General features: G+C 37.1%; 1 protein-coding gene across 15 annotated transcripts in view; it reads right to left on the reverse strand.

Annotated features, from left to right (window-relative positions):
- The window catches only part of CHD9 (chromodomain helicase DNA binding protein 9), a 224,742-nt gene that overhangs the window by 131,292 nt on the left and 70,900 nt on the right, over positions 1-22,550 (reverse strand). For all 15 annotated transcript variants that reach the window (XM_016194860.2, XM_060185542.1, XM_060185538.1 and 12 more), the window contains one exon: positions 14,237-15,860. In XM_016194860.2, coding sequence (XP_016050346.1) covers positions 14,237-15,694 — 1,458 coding nt within the window. In that variant the 5' untranslated portion in view covers positions 15,695-15,860. The remainder of the gene's footprint in view (positions 1-14,236; positions 15,861-22,550) is intronic.

Consider the following 22,550-nt stretch of genomic DNA (forward strand, 5'->3'; position numbering starts at 1 on the left):
TTCCCTGATCCAGCTTTCTGGTCCTTTTCCCAGCCATGACATCATCTCCCCAGACAATAACTTAGATCCACCTGCATATCAGATGTCAGGCTCAGTGGGGGGGGGGGGGGAGGAAACTAGTATAGTCATGGGTTCTTCGGAATATAGCTAAATTAGAACTAGTAACTATCTATAAAACTGAGACCCCCCACAACTCTTCATATGAACTTTTCCAGCCTTTAGGTTCATGATCAGTCAACATATAGTTAACTCTTCTTTCAGCCACCAGGTTCCAGACGCTAACATGATGCCAACTAGACTTCTTTGGACAGACCCCATCAATGTGTCCTGGAGCCCTGCCCCATTAGGAAAAGAGAGAGAAAGGCTGGGAGTATGGATTGCCCCGCCAGTGCCCATGTTCTGTGGGGAAGCAATTACAGAAGCCAGACCTCCCACCTTCTGCACCCCATAATGACCATACACCCAGAGGGATAAAGAATAGGAAAGCTATCAGGGGAGGCGATGGGATATGGAGATCTGGTTATGGGAATTGTGTGGAGTTGTATCCCTCTAATCCTATGATTTTTGTCAACGTTTCCTTTTTTTATAAATAAAAAATTAAAAAAAGAAAACAGTCATAGACTACATGAAGCTAAAAATATATAAAATATAAAAAATCATTACTTCCAATTGACTAGGTGTAAAGTGACTTTTCTTCTTTTCCATTTTCTAAATTTTTAAAAAATTTTAAGTTTTTTCATCTTTATTTATTTATTGGATAGAGATAACCAGAAATCAAGAGGGAAGAGGAGATAGAGACAGAGAGACACCTGCAGCATTGCTTCACCACTTGCAAAGCTTTCCCCCTGTAGGTGGGGGCCTGGGAATCAAATCCAGGTCTTTGCACATTTTAACTTGTGGGCTCAACCAGGTGTGCCACCACCTAGCCCCTATTTTCTAAATTTTTAAAAATAGTTTCACTGAATATGCATTACTAGTGTAGATGTAAAATGTTTATCCCTTCACAGCTTCACAGGCAGTTAAGAGATGTTTAAAATAAATAATTTCACTAACTTATAAGAAATATTAATTCCCAAAGGAGAAACACAACACTAAGTAAAAACTGATATTTTATTATTAACCACCATTGTAGAGTCACTATATATAAAAATATTTATTTACTTACTTTTTTGAGAGAGAGAATGAGCCAGACTTTCATTCTGGCATACATGGTACCAGGAATCAGTCTCAGGATTTTACACATGCAAGTCCTGAGCCCTACCACTGACTCAACTCCCTGGCTGCAAGTTTTTAAAAAATTTTTGCTTGTTTTTTAAATATTTTTATTATCTTTATTTATTGAATAGACAGTCAGAAACTGAGAGGAAAGGGGATATAGAGAGGGTGAAAGACAGAAACCCCTGCAGCACCATAAATCTTTCCTCCTGCATGTGGGGACCAAGGGTTTGAACCCATGTCCTTGCATATTGTAACATGTATGTTCAACTAGGTACACCACCACCCGGCACTGGATGCAATTCTTTATATATAATCTCTGCATGCACTGCTGACCTAATATACTCCTCTAGAGAGGGGGGGTATGCATACTTGTTATATGTGTTTTATTTCTTTTATGAGTGAAAAACAAAACAAACAAACAAACAAAAAACAAGCCTAAGTACTTAACATGCTATGTTATACAAGTTTTCAAAATATATTTGAATTTAAGGAGCTCAAGAGATAGCTCACCTGGTAAGATGCCTGCTTTGCCAAGGTTCCAGAGAAGTTCTAGGTCAGTCTCCCCTCCTCTCTGTGAATCTGAAACAGTTGGCTTGCAGCAGTGGTATTACATATGTATGGGGTCTCAGAGAAACATATATATATATACATATATATATACTTTTTATTTTTATATATTTTAATTTAATAAGTATTTTATAAATGCTTCAGGGGTCAGGAGATAATTTACCCAGGAGAGTGCAAACTGTGAGCAAGAGCAAGGCCCCGGGTTTGACTGCCAGCACTACATGGGAAACTCCAAAGTTTTTCTATAACCGGTATAAACATTATTTCTATAAACTGTGGCTGTGACTTTTCTCTCTGTGTCTCAACCCTCTCTAAGAGAATGAGAAAGACAGCCCAGGGAAGTTGCCAGGCAGTGGTAGATGGCCCCAGCACCACATTCAAAACAGAAAGAAAAAGCTAAAGAATCAGCATTTCTTAGCATGTAGCATAAATTCAAATATTGTATCCAATTTTAATCATAGACGTTGATAAATCAGATGTGAAAATAAAACCAACATTTCTAAAATGTATTCATAATAAGCTTTCAAAAACAAAACCCCAATTAAGAAGTTACACAATTATATTTTGAGTTCCTATGCTATAGGGATAAAAGTAAGTAAGCTCCAAGAAGAAGTACCTAGTTCCAGGTCTAAGGCAAGGGCATTTAAAAAAAAAATTTTTTTTTGTTTTGTTGAGCTAGGCTCTTTCTTACACATGCACAATGTTAACACTCCCCAGGTCACTTTTGCATCCGTATATATAGAGATACAGAGAAAGCAACAGAAGGAAAATGAGAAGCAAATGAGCTTCTCTCAATGACATGAAACTTTCCAGGTGGTTCCATGGCTCGAATGTGGGCGATGCACATGAAAAGAGACATGCCTCGCTGAGTATCCTATCTTTCCAGCCTTAAGAAATACTGATTCATAAAGTATAAAAATAGAAGCTAGCGAGGACATGTTAAGAAGGCATAGGTAAGGTTTGAAAGGAGTCTAAAGGAACAATAATTTCAAGTACATTGACCATTTTTTCCATCTCAATAACCTTACTTTTATGCACCTCATATGATAATCTATTGAATATTGAGTCACTTAAAAACATATTCAGAAAAGTTCTTAATAATATGAAAAAGCCTATGATTTATTAATTTAAAAAGCTTAAAGAGAAAAAGAGAGGGAGAAAGAGAGAGACAGAGGGAGAGGGAGAGAGAAAGAGGGTGCACAATTTAGGGGATAGGTGGTGGTGCACCTGGTTGAGCACAAGTGTCACAATGTTCAAGCCCCCTATCCCCATCTACAAGGAGAATGCTTCACAAGCAGTAAAGAAGTGCTGCAGGTGTCTGTTTCTCTCTCTCTATTTCTATCTCCCCCTTTCCTCTTGATTTCTCTTTACCTCTATCCAATAACAAATAAATAAATATTTTTTAAAACTTTGAACTTAAAAAAAAGCAATTTGCAAAGAGTATAAGCAGTATGACAACCAATTTCTTTTTTTCTTCCCACCACTGGGGCTTCACTACTCTGGGTAGACTTTTTCAGATGTAATTAGAGAGATGGAGAGACAGAAGGAGAGAGAAAAAAAACACCAGCTTCCTCCAATGTGGTGGATGCAGAGCATGAACCTGTGCTGAGTACATGACAAAGCAGGTGAGCCATCCTGTCAACCCACTAATATCAATTTTGAAAAAAATGGAAAAAATATAGGTAGAAGACACAGGAGAGACAAACAACAGATCTCACAGGAAATTCAAATGAGAAAATGTTAACACGGGCTGGGCAGTAGGTAGTACAGTGGGTTAAGTGCACCTGGTGCAAAGCACAAGGACTGACACAAGGATCCCAGTTCGAGCCCCAGCTCCCCACCTGCAGGGGGGTCACTTCGTAAGCGGTGAAGCAAGTCTGCAGGTATCTTTCTCTCCCTCTCTCTCTATTTCTCTCTGTCCTATCTAACAACAGCAGGTATAACAACAATAACAACCACAACAAGGGCAACAAAATGGAAAAAATGGCCTCCAGAAGCAGTAGATTCGTAGTGCTGGCACAGAGCCCCAGTGATAACCCTGAAGGCAAAAAAAAAAAAAAAAAAAAAAAGAAGAAGGAGAAGGAGAAGGAGGAGAAGGAGAAGAAGAAGAAGGAGAAGAAAATGTTAACAGTAGTATCTTTCAATAGTGATATTAAATGTTTTTATTTTTCTGTTTTTCACATGGTCTTTTTAATTTTTTTAAATTTATTATCTTGACTGGACAGAGACAGCCAAAAATGGAGAGGAAAAGAGGAGACAGAGTGACACCTATAGCTCAACTTCACCACTTGCAAAGCTTTCCCCCCACAGGTGGGGACAAGGGGCTTGAACCCTGGGTCCTTGTGCACTATAATGTGTGTGGTCAGCCAGGTGTGCCACTGCCTGGGCCTGGTCTAATTTATTTATTTTAAAGATTTTATTTATTTATTCATGAGAAATGATAGGAGAGAGAGAAAGAACCAGATATCACTCTGGGTATATATACTGCCAGATACTGAACTTGGGACCTCATGCTTGAGAGTCCAAAGCCTTATCTACTGCTCCACCTCCCAGACCACGGTCCTATTTATTTTAAATAACATTACGGTCTTATGGTGTTAGATTTTTTTTCTTTTTCCTTTCTATTTTGGTTATCACCAGGGCTTTACTGTTGTGGGCAGACTTTTTATTTTCCCCCAGACAGAAAGCTAGTAAAGAGAGAAGGAAAGAAACACAGTATCAATACTTCCTCCAGTGCATTGGAGGCTAGGCTTAAACCTGGGTCAAAACATTGCCAAAGCAGATACACTATCCAAATGATTTATTTCCCCATCTCTGTATTACCTTTATCATTAAAAAATAAAATTCATTATTTTTATATGTACCTTACCTAGCCTATTCAAACCTATCTTAATCAAAGATGTTTTGATATTTATTTTCCCTTTTGTTGCCCTTGTTTTTTATTGTTGTAGTTATTATTGTTGTTGCTATTGATGTCGTTATTAGGACAGAAATGGAGAGAGAAGGGGAAAACAGAGGGGGGAGAGAAAGATAGACACCTGCAGACCTGCTTCACCACCTGTGAAGTGACTCCCCTGCAGGTGAGGAGCTGGGGGCTCAAACAGGGATCCTTACGATGGTCCTTGTGTCACATGCGCTTAACCCACTGCACTACTGCCAGACCCCCCTTAATCAAAGATTTTTAAGTCTATGAATGGGGACTTCCAGAGGCATGATAACATAAGTTAGACAATAATATTCATGATAACCACAAAATAAAATACAGCACAAAGACAAATGGAAAACATAGACAGTAAGCAAGACCATTATAGAAAACCATCCACATAAAGCAACAAACAGGAAAAAAGTCAACAAGAACATAAAACAATTTCAAAACAAAAACCAGAAAGGCAAACTACATCTATCAATAAGCACCCTAAATGTGAGTGGCCTAAATTCACCTGTCATTAGATTCAGAATAACTGAATGAATTAAAAAGTAAGACCTATCTATTCAGTGTCTCCAGGAAACACACATCCAAAAGAAAGACAAACACAAGCTCTATGTGACAGGTTGGAAGAAGGTATTTAAAGCCAATAATGCAAACAAAAGGGCAGGAATAGCTATTCTATTATCAGATAAATTAGACCTTCAGACAAACAATGTGAAAAGAGAAAGATATGAACATTAGATATTGGTCAGATGATCAAACCAACATGAAGACATAACCATTGTCAATATATATGTTTCTAATATGCATGCATCCAGGTATGTAAAAACGCACTTACTGGGAATCCAGTGGTAGCACGCACCAGGTTAAGCACACGTGGTGCAAAGCATAAGGACTGGCTCAAGGATCCCGGTTCAAGCCCTGGGCTCCCCACCTGCCTGGAGTTGCTTCACAAGTGGTGAAGCAGGTCTGCAGGTATCTGTCTTTCTCTCCCCCTCTATCTTCCCCTCCTCTCTCCATTTCTCTCTGTCCTATCTAACAATGATGACATCAATAACAACAACAATAAAAAAACAACAAGGGCAACAAAAGGGAAATAAATTAAAACAAACAAACAAACAAACAAAAAATGGCATTTATTGACCATAAGGGAGATATCAATAGCAGCACAGTATTATTAGTCGGAGACCTCAACATACCACTCTCAGCAAGACAGATCATCAGGACAAAAAAATCAACAGTAGAGGCTTTAAATGAAGTCAGATGAGATAAGCTTCACAGATATATTCAGAATCTTTCATCCCTCCAAAAAAGAATATACATTCTTCTCAAGTGCACATGAAACATTCCCAAAGAATATGTTGGGACACAATGACAGCCTTAATAAATATGTGAATATTGAATTCATAAAAAATATCTTTTCTGATTATGAGGCAGTGAGGTTAGAAATCAACTACAAAAAGAAACAAAGAAATATAGCCAAACTATGGAGACTGAACAATACACTTAATTTTTTTTTTTTTTTAACCAGAGCACTAATCAGCTCTGGCTTATGGTGGTGCGGGGGATTGAACCTGGGACTTCGGAGCCTCAGGCATGAGAGTCTCTTTGTATACCCATTATGCTATTTATCCCCACAACAATGCACTTCTGAATACCTGGGTCACTAAAGAAATTAAAAGAGAATTTGAAAATTACTTTGAGAGCAATGGAAATGAAGAGATTAACTACCTGACACTGTGGGATGTCCAAAAGCTGTCCTAAGAGGGAAGTTTATAGCAATACAGGCGCATATTAATAAACATAGAAGACCTCAAGTAAGCTACTTAACATCACAACTGAGTCAACTAGAAAAAGAATAACAAAGAGACCCAAAAGTAAACAGAAGAAAGTAAACAGTCAAAATCAGATCAGAAATAAACAAAATAGAATCCAGAAAAGTGATTAAAGAGATAAGAGATTCAAGAGCTGGTTCTTTGTAGGGATAAGTAAAATGGATAAACCACTGGATACACTCACAAAAAGAACAAGAAAACTATAACAAAAACAATCAGGAATGAGAGAGAAGAGATTACAACTGAAGATGAGGAGATACAAAGAATCATATGTGAATATTACCAATATCTCTATGGAAATAAATCGGACAACCTAGATAAAATGGACGTATTCCTAGAATTCCAAACCCAGTCCAAGACAAAGTAGAAAGCTTAGACAAGCCAATCACTAGTTTAGAAATTCAACCAGTCATCAAAAATCTCCCCAAGAAGAAAAGCCCAGACCCAGACAGCTTTACTAACAAATTCTGTAAGACTTTCAAAGAAGAGGTTATGCCTATGCTCGTTAGTCCAGAAAACTGTAAAAAGGCAAACACTACCAAACATGTTCTATGAGGTGAACATCACTTTGATCCCCAAAGCAGAAAAGGACTCTACCAGGAAAGAAAACTAGAGTGCAAATATCCTGAACAAAATCTTGGCAAATAGAATTCAACAGTTTATCAACAGAATAATTTACCAAGTGGGATTCACCCCTGGAAAACAGGGATGGTTCAACATCTGCAAATCTATCAATGTAATTCATCATATCAACAAAAAGAAAGATTAAAATCACATGGTCATATCAACTGATGCCAAAAATGCATTACACAAGATCCAACACCCATTTATGAAAAAGACCCTCCAGAAACTAGGAATTGAGAAACCATTCATCAACAAAATTAAGACCATCTACAACAAACCTACCACTAACATCATTCTTAACGGAGAAAAACTGAAAGCTTCCCCCCAAAAAATCAGGAGCCAGACAAGGATATCCACTATCTCCACTGTTATTCAAAACAGTTCTTGAGGTCCTCATCACTGCAATCAGACAAAAAAAGGAGTTATCAAAGGCATACAAACAGGAAAAGAAGAAATCAAACTATCACTATTTGCTGATGACATGATATCATACCAAAAGAACCCCAAAAACTCCACCAAAAAACTACTGGAAATAATTAATAATTCAGTATAGAGTAACAGGATACAAAATCAATACAAATAAATTTGTGGCATTTTTGTATGCAAACAAGGAATTAGAGGAAAGGGACAAAAAGGCTCAATCTTATTTATAATTGAGCCCAAAAAGATAAAATACCTTAAGGTGTATGTCACAAAGGACATGAAAACTATAGGACACTGCTAAAAGAAATAGAGGACACACAGAAGTGGAAGAATATTCATTGTTCTTGGATTGGAAGAATATTACTAAAATGACCAGTCTACCAAAAGCAATCTACAATTTCAATGCAATCCCTATCAAAATTCCAATAGTCTGTTTCTTGCCTCCAGAGTTATTGCTGGGGCTCGGTGCCTGCACCATGAATTCACTGCTCCTGGAGGCTATTCCCCCCCCCTTTTGTTGTCCTTGTTGTTTTATCGTTGTTGTGGTTATTTATTATTGTTGTTGGATAGGACAGAGAGAAATCGAAAGAGGACGGGAAAATAGAGAGGGGGAGAGAAAGATAGATACCTGCAGAGCTGCTTCACTGCTTACAAAGCGACTCCCCTGCAGGTGGGGAGTCGGGGGCTCGAACTGGGATCTTTACTCTGTGCCATGTGCGCTTAACCCGCTGTGCTACCGCCCGACCTTCTCCAATAGCCTTTTTTTTTTTTTTAAAGAGAATTGAACAAATTGTCCAAAAATTTGTGTGGAACCAAAAAAGGCCACAAATTGCCAAAGCATCCCTAAGAAAAAAAATATGGAGGTATCACGTTCCTCAACTTCATTTTATACTATAAAATAGTAATCAGCAATCAATAGTAAAATAATCAATAAGTAACCAATAGTAAAACAGCATGATACTAGAATAAAAATGGATACTTGCATAAATGGAACAGAATCAAAAGCTCTGAAATGAGCCCACAGAAATACAACCACCTAGTACATGACAAAGGGGCCAAAACCATTCAATGGAGTAAAGAAGGTCCTTCATCAGATGGGCTGAGAAATTGGACAGCCACATGTAGAAAAGTGTAGAGATCAAGTGGTGGCCCACTTGGTTAAGCGCACATACTACAAGTGTGCAAGGACCTGGGTTCAAGTCCCTGGTCCCCACCTGTAGGGGGGAAGCTTCACAAGAAGTGAAGTAGGGCTGCATGTATCTCTCTGCCTCTCTCCTGCTACCCTCTCAATTTCTATCTCTATCCAATTAAAAAAAAAAGCTATTAAAAAAAGGGGGAAACTAGATCACTACCTAACACCATACACCAAAATCAAATCAAAATAGATTAAAGAGCTACATTATTAGACCAGAAACTCTAAAACCTATAGAAGAAAAAAGTCAGTGAAACTTTATACGTCTTTCACATCAAAGATGTATTTGAAGACTCAACCCCCTGATATGGGAAATGAAAACAACAGTAAATAAGTGAGATTACATGAAACAGTGGATAATCAAACACTAATTAAAAGGGACATATGAGCCCCTATGTTTATAGCTGCATTATTCATAATAGCCAGAATGGAAGCAGCCTAGATGCCCATCATCAGATGACTGGGTAAAGAAGTTATGGGGTATATATTCCATAGAATACTCTTCAATCAAAAAAGATGATATTGTGTCCTTTAGGACAAAATGGATGGAACTAGAGGTGATCATGTTTAGTGAAATAAGTAAACAGATGAAAGACAACTACCAGATTGTTTCACTCAAATGTGGAAATCTAGAGATCTGATTTATATGAACTTGCCAAAAAAGTTCCAAACAAAGAAGAAACAAGCAAACTGTTTGTAAGACTTGTAAGAACTGCAGTGGTTATCTCTGGGAGGTTGAAGATAGGGATACAGAACTTTGTGTCTTGTGGAACTATACATTGTAACCATATAATCTTGTAACAAACCATTAATAACAAAAATTTAAAAAAAAATTTACTTATTCCCTTTTGTTGCCCTTGTTTTTTATTGTTGTAGTTATTTTTTTTTCAATATTTTATTTTATTTATTTATTCCCTTTTGTTGCCCTTGTTGTTTTATTGTTGTAGTTATTATTGTTGTCGTCGTTGTTGGATAGGACAGAGAGAAATGGAGAGAGGAGGGGAAGACAGAGAGGAGGAGAGAAAGATAGACACCTGCAGACCTGCTTCACCGCCTGGTGGGGAGCCGGGGTTCGAACTGGGATCCTTATGTCGGTCCTTGTGCTTTGCGCCACCTGCGCTTAACCCGCTGCGCTACAGCCCGACTCCCATTCTTGTAGTTATTATTATTGTTGTTATTGATGTCGTCCTTGTTGGATAGGACAGAGAGAAATGGAGAGAGGAGGGGAAGACAGAGAGAGGTAGAGAAAGATAGACACCTGCAGATCTGCTTCACTAATTGTGAAGTGACTCCTCTGAAGGTGGGAAGCCAGGGGCTCGAACTGGGGTCCTTATGCCAGTCCTTGTGCTTTGTGCCACATGTGCTTAACCTGCTGCGCTACCACTTGACTCCCTAACAACAACAAAAAAAATTTAAATAAAAAGCTTATGAATGTTTCCCATACCTTTGGGGATTTAAAACTCACAATAGCAAATAAAGTAACACACTCATCAGAAAGCAAAAAAAACAACAAAAACTATGTATAATTACATATAGCCTAAAGTTATATTTCCTAGTTTAATTGCTAGTTCAGCTGTCCTATCCCATAACATTGTCTCTGCTACAGAATTCTAACATTAAATTTAATTTATAAACATTGAAAGATCATACAGTGATGCATGTTAATTTTACTGCAGAAATGAGACAAAGGGGCCAGGTGGCAGTGCACCTGGTTAAGTGCACACTATAACTGTGTGCAAGGACCCAGGTTCAAATCCCTGGTCCCCACCTGCAGAGGGAAAGTTTCACAAGTGGTGAAACAGGACTGCAGGTGTCTCTCTGTCTCTCTCCCTCTCTACTTCTCTCCCTCCCCTCTCAATTTCTCTGTTTCTACCCAATAACAAATGAATACAAATATTTTTTTTAATGAACACTCAAGGGGCCAGGTGGTGAACATGTTATAGTGCACAAGGACCCAGGTTTGAGCCCCCAGTGCCCACCTGCAGGAAGAATGCTTTGCAAGTGGTGAAGCAGTGTTGCAGGTGTCTGTCTCTCCCTCTCTATCACCCCCTCACCCCTCGATTTCTGGCTGTCTCTATCCAATAAATAAAAATAAAGATAATAAAATTTAAAAAAGAACCCTCAAAAATTTTTTTCACTACTCATGATCACTAACACTGTTTGCTGTTTAATAATACAGAATCCTTTGTCTCATTAAAAAAAAAAAAAAGCTATTTTAAAAAAAGGGCAAACTAGACCACTACCTAACACCATATACCAAAATCAAATCACAATAGATTAAAGAGCTAGATATTAGACCAGAAACTCTAAAACTTATAGAAGAAAAAGGTCAGTGAAACTTTGTACATCTTTCACATCAAAGATGTATTTGAAGACTCAACCCCCTGATATGAGAAATGAAAACAACAGTAAGTAAGTGAGGTTACAAGAAACTAAAAAGCTTCTACACATTGAAAGCAAACTATATACACAAGGATAAACAGGCAACTGAATAAATGGGAGAAGATATTTGCACATCACACATCATCCAAATGACTGAGACCAAAATTTATATAGAATTGGTACAGATCTACAAAAGAAGTAAAAATAACCTAATAAAAAAGTGGGCCAAAGAACTAGACAGGCAGTTTTCTAAAGAAAACTACATGTGGCCCACAGACACATGAAGAAATGCTTCACTTCACTTATCATTAAGAAATGCAAATTAAAACTACACTGAGATGCCATCTCACATCTGAGAGAAGGGCTCACATCAACAAACCAGGAAAGGACAGGTGTTGGAGAGGCTGTGGAGAAAAGGAAACTCTGCTACATTGCTGGTAGGAATGTAAATTGGTACAGCCCCTTTGGAAGACTGTATGGACAGTCCTTAAACAAATAAAAATAGAAGCAATACCACTCTTTTGACACTTCAATACGAAAATAAGAAAAAAAAAAATCAAATGACCCTTAGGGACTTTTCCAGTTTTGAACATGTAACAAAAATAACAAGATGTCAACAAAATAAACCTAAACAAAAAGGCAAACAGATTTAAAGTCTTACAAAGCTAATATAGAATAAGATGCTATATGAAGGCTGCTTATGAACTTAAAAAAAAATCTCAGAGTTTTAGGGACTACTTTAGTTATAATAATTACCATCCATTCATTCTAATCTATAAAAGCAAATCTCCACTTTTCTTAAAGTCAGTAGTACACATTTTGAAAACATTAATTTCAAAAATTTAAATGCCAAAGCCTTAGAAACATAAAACTCAGACGTCAATAAATACCAGATTAAAAAAAAGAAAAAAAAAAACTACACACCAGAGAGAATGCTTAGTAAAAGTAGTCAGAAATCTACATGTAAACGGATTAACAAGGCCCCAAGTTCAATTAGTGGGTCTTCTTACCCCAGGTTCTCCTAAAATGCTTTATTCTCTCCCAGTAGAGGGAGTACAATCCTAATATTCTACTCCTGCCACAAAAATATGGGCTAGAGGAGAGTTTACAATCTAACTTTTAGCTACCACAAGATCTATTCAGACGTTTAAAAAATCATACTTAAAGTACTATTTGAAACTGAACTAAAATCAAACCAATGGAAACAGCAGAGATATTACCTAGTCAAGATTTTACTACGTCAAGGTTTTGCAACAAGAAATGGATTCCATAGTGTTTAATTTTGAGAACTGTGGTATTTCAGTGCCTGCTGAAGTTCACAGGTATCGGAAATACTGAATCATTTATGAATGCTTAATTTTACAAGAATTCAGGAAAATGATAAAGTATTACATTAAATGCCTTTCAGCAAAGTATAATAGTACCACCCCAAAATGATTTCCTTCCAGGATTTTTTATATGCCTATTTCCATATTGTTATGAAGTAGTATAATTATAGAAGAATTTATTAAGTGCTAACTACCTGCTGGGTACAATTTTAACCACCTTTACATATTATGAACCATAATCCTTACCAAAGCCACATATTAAGGATACAATTTTCCCCCACATTTTAAAGATGAAGCAAATGAGACATGAGATCATATAACTAAAAGTCAGAGCTATTAAGTAGCTGGAATCAAACTTCTAACAAGTTGTTCTGTTACCAGAGTTTGAACACTTAACCACCTGGCTATGATCTTCAGTTTCAATTATGCTTCCCCCTCATTAATATGTTCGCAGTATTATTATTCTTTTTAATATCCATATTAGCCCATCCAACACAAACATATGAAATTATGCTGTCTTTATTTTTTAATTTTTTTATATTATCTTTATTTATTGAGTAGAGAAAGCCAGAAATCAAGAGGGTAAGGGGAGACAGAGAAGGAGAGAGAAAGAAACATCGGCAGCACTGCTTCACCACTCACAAAGCTTTTCCCACTGCAGGTGGGGGCTGGGATCCCTCAGTACCAGGGTCCTTGCACATTGTACCATGTGTGCTCAACCAGGTGCACCCTTGCCTGGCCCCTTGTTTGTCTCTTATAGACATAGTAAGATGAGTATCTTCATATATTTTAATTTTTTTCTCTATTGGGTTACTGTAATATGATACGTTTTCCCTCTATTTTTTAACTGGATAGGACAGAAAGAAATTGAGAGGGGTGGGGGAGATAGGGAGAGAGAAAGAGAAACACCTGCAGACCTACTTAACTGCTTTTAAAGCTTCCCCACTGCTGGTAGGGATCGGAGACTTGAACCCAGTTCCCTGGGTAGTGTCTGCACTTAACTGGATGTGCTACCTCCCAGCTCTCAATACAATATTTTTATACTTAAATATAACACCAAACCGCTATCCAGAACATTTGCATCAGTTAACAAATCTATGTAGTTCCAATTTCACCGTAAGTTTGACCACTGACATTCAAATATTTTCTGATGAGAAAAATAACACATTGCAAATTGTATAATTAAAATGCATGTTAATCTGAAATCAATTATGAGTATCTGCTGATATGCTTTATCAACTGAGTGCTAAAGTTTTATTTACTTTTGTGAACTTTTTTTAAAAGAAAAAACAGTCCTATTTTAGCAGTAAAATATTCCCAAACTACTGCTCCCTTTTTAATGAAGGCCAGGTCTTGAAGTTTTGAAATTTTCACAATGCAGAAAGTTAGTCTAGTAGCCTGGGAGGTGGAACAGTGGATAAATCATTGCACTTGCAAGCATGAGGTCCTGAATTCAATTCCCGGCAGCACATGTACCAGTCATGTCTGGTTCTTTCTCTCTCCTATCTTTCTCATTAATATATAAATAAAAATTTAAAAAAAGTTAGTCTGTTACTCTGAGCACATCAATGAATCACATTCAAATAAAAGACTATCAAAAAACAATATAAGCCTCTATCAAAATATGCATGTTTATGAACAGAACTGAGGTTAAGAAGCTTTGATATCCTATATAAAATTAGCCAAATGAGTAAAAGCCCACTCTACTCCAATTCATCAAAATAACAGAGCTACATACCTGTCTCTGTAAACACAGGCGATTTCTGTCATGTAAATGCTGATGATTAGAAAGTGATGCATGCCAACTCCGAGTTTGACTATGCAACTGAGTTTGAGCCATATCACAGGGCCTTGTTATAAGATGTGAAGTAAATTGTCGGTCTAGCTCATGATCTAAAACATGACTTGAATTATCTTGTCCAAATGTTGACTCATCAAAATGGTGAAGAAGACCTTCCTGAAGGAGGTCATCAGGATCAAGTCCCGTGAATGGCTCAGTTTGAGATTCAACTTGATGAAGTAAATTTTCTTCTAATGATGAAAAGCCATTGGTTTCTACATGATCATTGAAATGGCCCATTTGAGTTCCTGAGTCAACAGGATCTGGGAAGTTCATATGCACAGGAGATAATTTTGAATTGCTATAATTACCCTGAGGATGTGATGAATGTAACATTTGGAAATTAGATGAATTCAATGATGCATTTGGATTTAACATGTGCTGAGTGGATTCTTGCTTGATTCCCCTATGAGGTGAAAAGGAATTACTTCCAGTAAAATCAGATAAAGTCTGATTTGTATGGTTAGGTGCAAGGACTGCAGAGGACTGCAGAAGATTGTTTGGTGATACATGATTACTGGAAAAGGAATAATGTGAAGAAAACTGTTGTGAATTGCTGACAGAACAAGAAGTCATATTTGGAGAAGGTCTATTAAAATTTCCTTCTTGGTGATTGCTACACTTAAGGAAATGTACTGAAGAATTTGATGGTTGAGAAAATTGCTGCATCGAAAGAGACTGTTGTGAAGTTGATGCACTTGTAATTTGCGGTGGGTGATTAACACTGACTCTGTGTGGACCAGAAACGTTAACATCCATAAAATTTTTAGACTGATTAAGAGAATTTTGCCCTGGATTAAGATTATTTCTGTTTTGATGGGAGCGTAGTGAAGTGCACTGTGTTTGCTGTTCATTCGCCTGAAATAAGGCAAAGTCATGGTGTGCAACAAAGCTTTTATTTTGATGCATAGCATGAGAATGTCCTTGTGGGTGAAAAGGAGACCCATTTTGATGTGAAATGCTAGTCGCTGTCTGATGACCCCACATTGGACTCCCATCTGCTACATCTGGAAACAAACCATTGGGTTGGTTTGGGGGATGGATTGGAGAACAACTGAATTGAGCATGTGGAGATAAAACATGTTCAGCTGGGCTACCGAAAGACTGATTAACTTGGTGAAATTTCATTGAGTCAAATTGATTTAACTGTTCATAATCAGTAATCTTCTGATGTGTTGGAGTACCTTGAACATGATTTAGTGAGTCTATGTGCAAAGGTTCAAATTCGGCACCCAAATTCAATTCATCAACTAATGAAACAGGTCCTGGTTGTACAAAAGCATCATCTGATAAACCTTCTAAGGTCTCACCAAAAAGATTGGCATCATCAAAAAAATCCATCATTGGATCTGTCATCTTGAAAAATGTAGTTAACAATCTGGGTTGTTCACTCCAAATGGAGTATATTCAGCTTCTCTGTAGTAGATAATACTGAATCATTTCTGAAGGCCATCAGCTAATCCAAAACAAGTCAATGTTCATTATTGCTGTAGATAATGACATGACATGAAGTGTCAGAATCCTAGGAAAATAAGAAGAAAAGCAGTTAAAAAATTTAATGAGTATTTGCTAATATTCTAAAAATGAAGTTTATACATAAATTTAAAAATCAGTATACAAATTTATTGTATAATAATTCACTGAAAATGGTTTATTAATATTTTTCATTATTAGAAATAAAGTACTGCTCTGACACCTTGGTGTCTCCCCCCCTTTTTGATCTTTTTTTGCTTTATGTGGTGCTACTCAAGCTGAGGTCCTCATTCATGCAAAGCATGCATTCTACCACTGAGTCATCTCCCCAGTCTTTCAATCTTCTTCTTCTAGCGTTTGCCAGTCTTTCAATAAGATATGACATTAGGTAATAATATTACTATTTAGCAAGGTCTAACAGTGAACTTAAATAAAAATATAAAGCACTTTTAACTTGTAAAACTCGTTTTAATACAGAATTTACATATATCAAATGATTTGATACAGATGGACATTTCCTAGATTATTCTGCAAATAAGTTTATGATGTATCAGAAGTATATCATTTTGAATCTTTGTATATTATGGTAGACTATGGTAACAGAATGTTTTCCATATTTATATAACCCAAGGCTTACCTAAAGTATGGGGGAAATAGAAATTTAATTAAGAAAACTTTAATATTTAATAAATACATACTGATAACTTTCAAGAAATAGAAGGATAATAAGAACTGATCTCTGAAGGGGGATATAAACAAGTAAACAGGCCGTTATCAATATGTATTATTGATACATACTGAAAATCTAATGAAGAAAATGAATACAGACACTAAGATTACAGGAGGATATATATTTAATGAGATACCATGACTTTCAACCTTAGTTGCAAAACTAGAGTATGTGAACTATGAGAAAATGCTCATGAAATCTGACAGTCATATTTTTTAACTTGAACAATCTATTCTACAGTCAATACAGTAGTCAGTTAAGTTCCTCTTTTAGACCAACCATATTAATCCAGTCAGGTAAATGTATTACTTTCCAAATGTATAAAAATATCACATCAACCCAGAGACAGCTCATTGAGTAAAAAGTACACGCTTTTACCACTCATGAGGCCCTGGGTTCAATCCCTGGCATCATGTGGAAGCACCATGGACAGCACCAAGGGAACTCCACAGATGCTGGAGTTAGGCTTTTGCGTTTCTCCATCTCTCATACATTTTCTCTTAATAGTTTATAAACTTATTATAATTCTAATTATCTTAAAACATAGAATAAGACTCTCTCTCACTCTCTCTCTAGATAAAGGCAGGGGAGATAGACACCAGACTTGCATGGCAAAGGTCTCTGTGGTCCCAGAGGTACCAAGTTCAATCCCTGCCACCACCACATGTCAAATGTTGAGCAGTACTTTGCTTTCTCTTTCTGTCTCTTTTTCATGAGAAACATACATACACATACACAAAAGTAGGCTGGGGAAGATGCTCAGCAGAATCCAACTGTGAAACCTACATTCAGTTTCCAACACTGCCATTTAAAAGATCACAACTGTACATGTCTTTCTTTTTATTTATTTATTTAATATTGGGTAGTGACAGAGAAGTTGAGAGGGGAGATAGAGATGAAGAGAGACAGACAGATACCTGCAGACCTACCTCACCACCACTTGTGAAGTTTTCCCCCTGCAGGTGGGGACCAGGGGCTTGAACCTGGGTCCTTGGGTACCGTAATGTGTGCACTTAACCAGGTGCACCACTGCCTGGCCCCTAATTTTTTGAATTTTCAAGAAGATAGGATTCTCACTTGGATCTGTTCTGAGTCAGAAGGAACTTGTGGAGGCCCACCTTAAGCATTCTTTCACACAGTTGCTAGAAGTTGTTGGTTTATTTATTTATTTATTTATTGGGGAATAATGTTAATGTACATGTCTTTCACATATTTTGCTAAGACTATACCCAGATATTTGACTGTTTGGTTGCCATAGTAAATGGAACTGATTTTATGGATTTCTTCTTCTAATAGCTGAGAGCTTGCATAAAGGAATTCCACTGATATTTGTATATTAATTCTGGAGCCTGTCACTATACTGTATGGCTTAATAATTTCTAGGAGTTTTCTAGTGGATTTTTAATTTCTTTTATTGATACCAGGGTTATCCCTCAGGCTTGGTGTGTTTTTCCTTTTCTGATAGACAGAAATTGAGAGAGAATGCGAGATAGGGAGGGGGAAAAAAAGTATGACACCTGCAGGACTGTTGGACTATTTGGGAAGCTTCCCCCCGTAAGTAGAAGCCAAGGCTTGAACTCAGGTCCCTGTGCATGGTAACATGTGTGCTCTACTGGATACAGTTGTTGAGATATGAGTATAATCTTGTGTCCATGATACGTATCTGCAAAACACTCTCATTCCAACTCGGGTTTTTTCCCACCATCATGCACCAGGACCTCAAAGTCCCCCAGAGTCCTTTGCTTTGGTGCAACACACCACACCCAGCCCAAGCTTTATTTTGTGTTTTCCATTTCTGTTCCTGCTTCTTTTTTTTTTTTATGACATTTTTTAACTTGTTTTTTTCCCCCTTTTGTTGCCCCTGTCTTATCGTCGTTGTTGGATAGGACAGAGAGAAATGGAGAGAGGAGGGGAAGACAAAGGGGGAAAGAAAGACAGACACCTGCAAACCTGCTTTACCACCTGTGAAATGACTCCCCTGCAGGTGGGGAGCCGGGAGCTCAAACCAGGATCCTTACACCAGTCCTTGAGCTTTGTCACGTGCGCTTAACCCATTGCGCTATTGCCCGACACCCTGTTCCTGCTTAAGTCCACCTATGTGTGACAAGTATTTAGAGTCAGTATCACAGTACATATTTTCCTTTCTATATTTATTTAATATTAATGATGTGGTGATCATGCAAAATATATTTAAATATAAGAATGAAATTTCTGCCTTCAAAAATTAATAATCTAGAAGGGAAGAGAATATATAGAGTATGATTTTTGTTTTAGTAGAGATGTGTACAAAATACTACGATTATACAAGTTAGATAGGATTGTCTGAAAAATGTCAGGAAAGGTATAGTGATAAGATACCATTTGAACTGGGCCTTAAGAGTAAAATGAGATCATTGAATGTTTTCTGTAACAGGAAGGATGTGTGTATGCACATATACACTGATATATATATATATATATTGAGAAACTGACTTTCTTCAATGTCCAATGCTGTTTCTATAGTCTTCAAATAGGTCACGCAATATCCATTAAATGAATTCATACATTTAGTAAATTCTACATGTTAATGGTTTTATCCTACTTAACATGATAACCATAGATTCCTGTCAAATTATTTAGTCATTTCTTCAGCATTTTAACTCATTGTTAAATTATATTATTTTCTTTTATTGAAAAAACAGAATCTTAAATATTTCAAAGACCTAAACATTGTTGGGGCTGGAAAAGAAGAGGCATACAATGACAGGGAGAGATACTTAGCATCCCCCTACCATTCATGGAGCTCCTGTTGTGTTGTCCATGATGATCCTGTGTGGTAACGGACTTCAAATCTGGGTCTCACACATGGCAAAGTACATGCTCTACTACATAATCTACCTCTCCATCCCCAATAACACTTCTGTGTACTTATATAACAAAAATAAACCCCAAATTTAAAAAGACACATGTACTACTCCTTTCTGTTTGTTGCAGCATTATTTATAATAGCTAGGACATGGAGACAACTTAAACAAAATAAGGAGAGGAATAAACATTGCCACCCAGGATAATCTGGATGAACCTTGAACACATTGTGCTAAATGAAATAGAGAAATGCAAATTACTTCACTTACATGTGGAATTTAAAGCAACCCAGTACATGGATTCAGAAAAGGACTGGTAGCTGATAGAGACTGGGGGCCAGGGGGAAAGAACAAAATGGGTGAAGTGGTTAACTGACTTTAACTTCCAGTTAAAAATATAAATCATGGAGATATAATGTATAGTTTGGTGACTATATGATGATACCATAATACATATTTGAAAGTTGATAATTATAAGCTCTTTTCACAAGAATAAATTTTTGTAGCTATCCATGGTGATAATTTTATAATATATACAAATGCAAACTCATTAAGTTATATATCTGAAATTTATATTACAAATTAATTATACCCCAATTTAAAAAAAACAACAACAAAAGATAGTCCAAGGTCAGATAGGTTTATTGGTGAATTCTATCAGATATTTATTTGTTTTAAAGATATAGTCCAACAATTTTAATAAATGAAGATGGGGGGAGGGAGAGAGAGAGAGACACTGATGAGAGCAGCACTCTAACATGTGGAGCTATGGGGTCAAACTCAGGACTCCACCCTTTTACATACAAAGCTCTTCAATGGTGACACCCCCACTATAATTTATCAAGTATTTAAAGAACTTTTACCAGCCCTTCTCAAAATTATACAAAAGTGATAATGTAGGAATACTTTCTGTCTTATTCTGTGAGGTCAACATTACTCTGAATATTGAATCATTAGCCTGAATGAGTATTTTTATTGTTCTATATTTATTTATTTATTCTCATTTGTTGCTCTTGTTTTATTGTTGTAGTTATTATTGTCGATGTCGTTGTTGTTGGATAAGACAGATAGAAATGGAGAGAGGAGGGGAAGACAGAGAGAGAGAGAGAGAGAGAGAGAGAGAGCGAAGGACACCTGCAGACCTGCTTCACCGATTGTGATGTGACACCCCTGCAGGTGGGAAGCCAGGGGCTCGAACCGGGATCCTTACTCCGGTCCTTGTGCTTTGTGCCATGTGCACTTAACCAGCTGCGCTACCACCCGACTCCCCTGAATGAGTTTTTGTCCCAAGATCAGAAACAACACAAGGATCCCCACATTTAGCTCTACTAATCAACATAGTACTGAAAGATCTAGTCAGGAAAAAAACTGTCAAGGAAGTAAAATTAAAGGCACTCATATTGGAATGGAATAATCACAACTATCTATATTTATAGACAGTATGATCTTGTATATGTAGAAGACTACATATACATCCAATCTTTTAGAAACAATTAATTCAGCAAACTGCAGAATACGAAGTTACATAGAAAAATCACTGGTATTTCAAGAAAATAGCAAGCAAGTGGTCCAGGAAGTGGCACAGTGGATAATACATTGGATTCTCAACTGTGAGGTCCCAAGTTCAATCCCTGGCAGTGCATGTACCAGAATGATGCATCTGGTTCTTTCTTTCTCTCTCCTCCCATATTTCTCATTAATAAATACATTCTTAAAAAAAAAAAAAAAGAAAGAAAGAAAAGAAAGAAAGAATGGGCCCGGTGGTGGCGCACCTGGTTGAGCACACATGTTGCAATATGCAAGGACCCAGGTTCAAGCCCCCAGTCCCCACCTGCAGGGGGAAAGCTTTTTGAGTGGTGAAGCAGGGTTGTAGGTGTCTTTCTGTCTCTTTCCCTCTCTGTCTCCCACTTCCTCTAGATTTCTAACTGTCTCTATCTAATAAATAAATAAAGATAAAAAATTTAAAAGAAAATAGCAGGCAATGTGCCAACAATTAAAGTACCAATTCCAGCTTAAACAGCATTGAAAAGAATAAAATAGGAATAAATTTAATCAAAGGCATATAAGATGTACACATTGTATACACTGAATGTATATAATTCAAAAAGATTGTTGAAAGAAATGAAAGTACATCAGGAGCTGGGTGGTGGTTCACACAGCTAAGTGAACATAGTACCATGCACAAGGACTTGTTGAGCCTTAGCGCCCCACCTGCAGGGGGCAAACATCATGAGTGGTGAAGCAGGACTCTCTCTTACTTTCACTCTCAGTCCATCCCTCCCTCCATCCTTCAATTTCTCTCTGTCCTATTCAATAAAATAGAAAAAAAGTGGGGTGGGGGAATGAAATGGCTGCTGCAAGCCATAGGATTAGTAATGCTGGCACTGAACCCCTACAATAACCCTGGTGGAAAAAAGAAAGAAAGAAAGAAAGAAAGAAAGAAAGAAAGAAAGAAAGAAAGAAAGAAAGAAAGAAAGAGATAGAGAGAAAGGAAAGAAGGGGAAAAGGAAGGGAGAAAGGAAGGAAGGAAGGAAGGAAGGAAGGAAGGAAGGAAGGAAGAAAAAGGAAGAATGATTTAATTAGATCTAAAAATAGATATAGCTAAATGAAAAGATATTTCATGTACATGGACTGAGTAATTAATATTAAGGTGACAATATTACTCAAAGTAACCTACAAAATCAATTTAAGTTCCACTAAACAATCCAAAGAATTAAAAACAACCTAAAATTAATATGAAATTTTAAAGAAATCAGAATAACCAGAATGAAAGAGACCACAACCCCCACACATATGGACATCTAATCTTTGAGAAAAGTGCTCAGACTATTAAATGGGGGAAAGGAGAGTCATATATCAGAAAAGGTAGCAGCAACAAATGCTAGAGAGGTTGTGGGGACAAAGGAACCCTCCTGCACTGCTGGTAGGAATGTTAATTGGTCCAACCCCTGTGGAGAGCAGTCTGAAGAACTCCCCAGAAGGCTAGAAATGGTCCTACCCTATGATCCTGCAATTCCTCTCCTGGGGATATATCCTAAGGAACCCAATATACCCATCCAAAAAGACTTGTGTATACCTATGTTCTTAGCAGCACAATTTGTAATAGCCAAAACCTGGAGGCAACCCAGGTGTCCAACAACAAATGAGTGGCTAAGTAAGGTATGGT

The sequence above is a fragment of the Erinaceus europaeus genome, chromosome 2 (assembly GCF_950295315.1).
Source record: "Erinaceus europaeus chromosome 2, mEriEur2.1, whole genome shotgun sequence".
Taxonomy (NCBI): Eukaryota; Metazoa; Chordata; class Mammalia; order Eulipotyphla; family Erinaceidae; genus Erinaceus; species Erinaceus europaeus.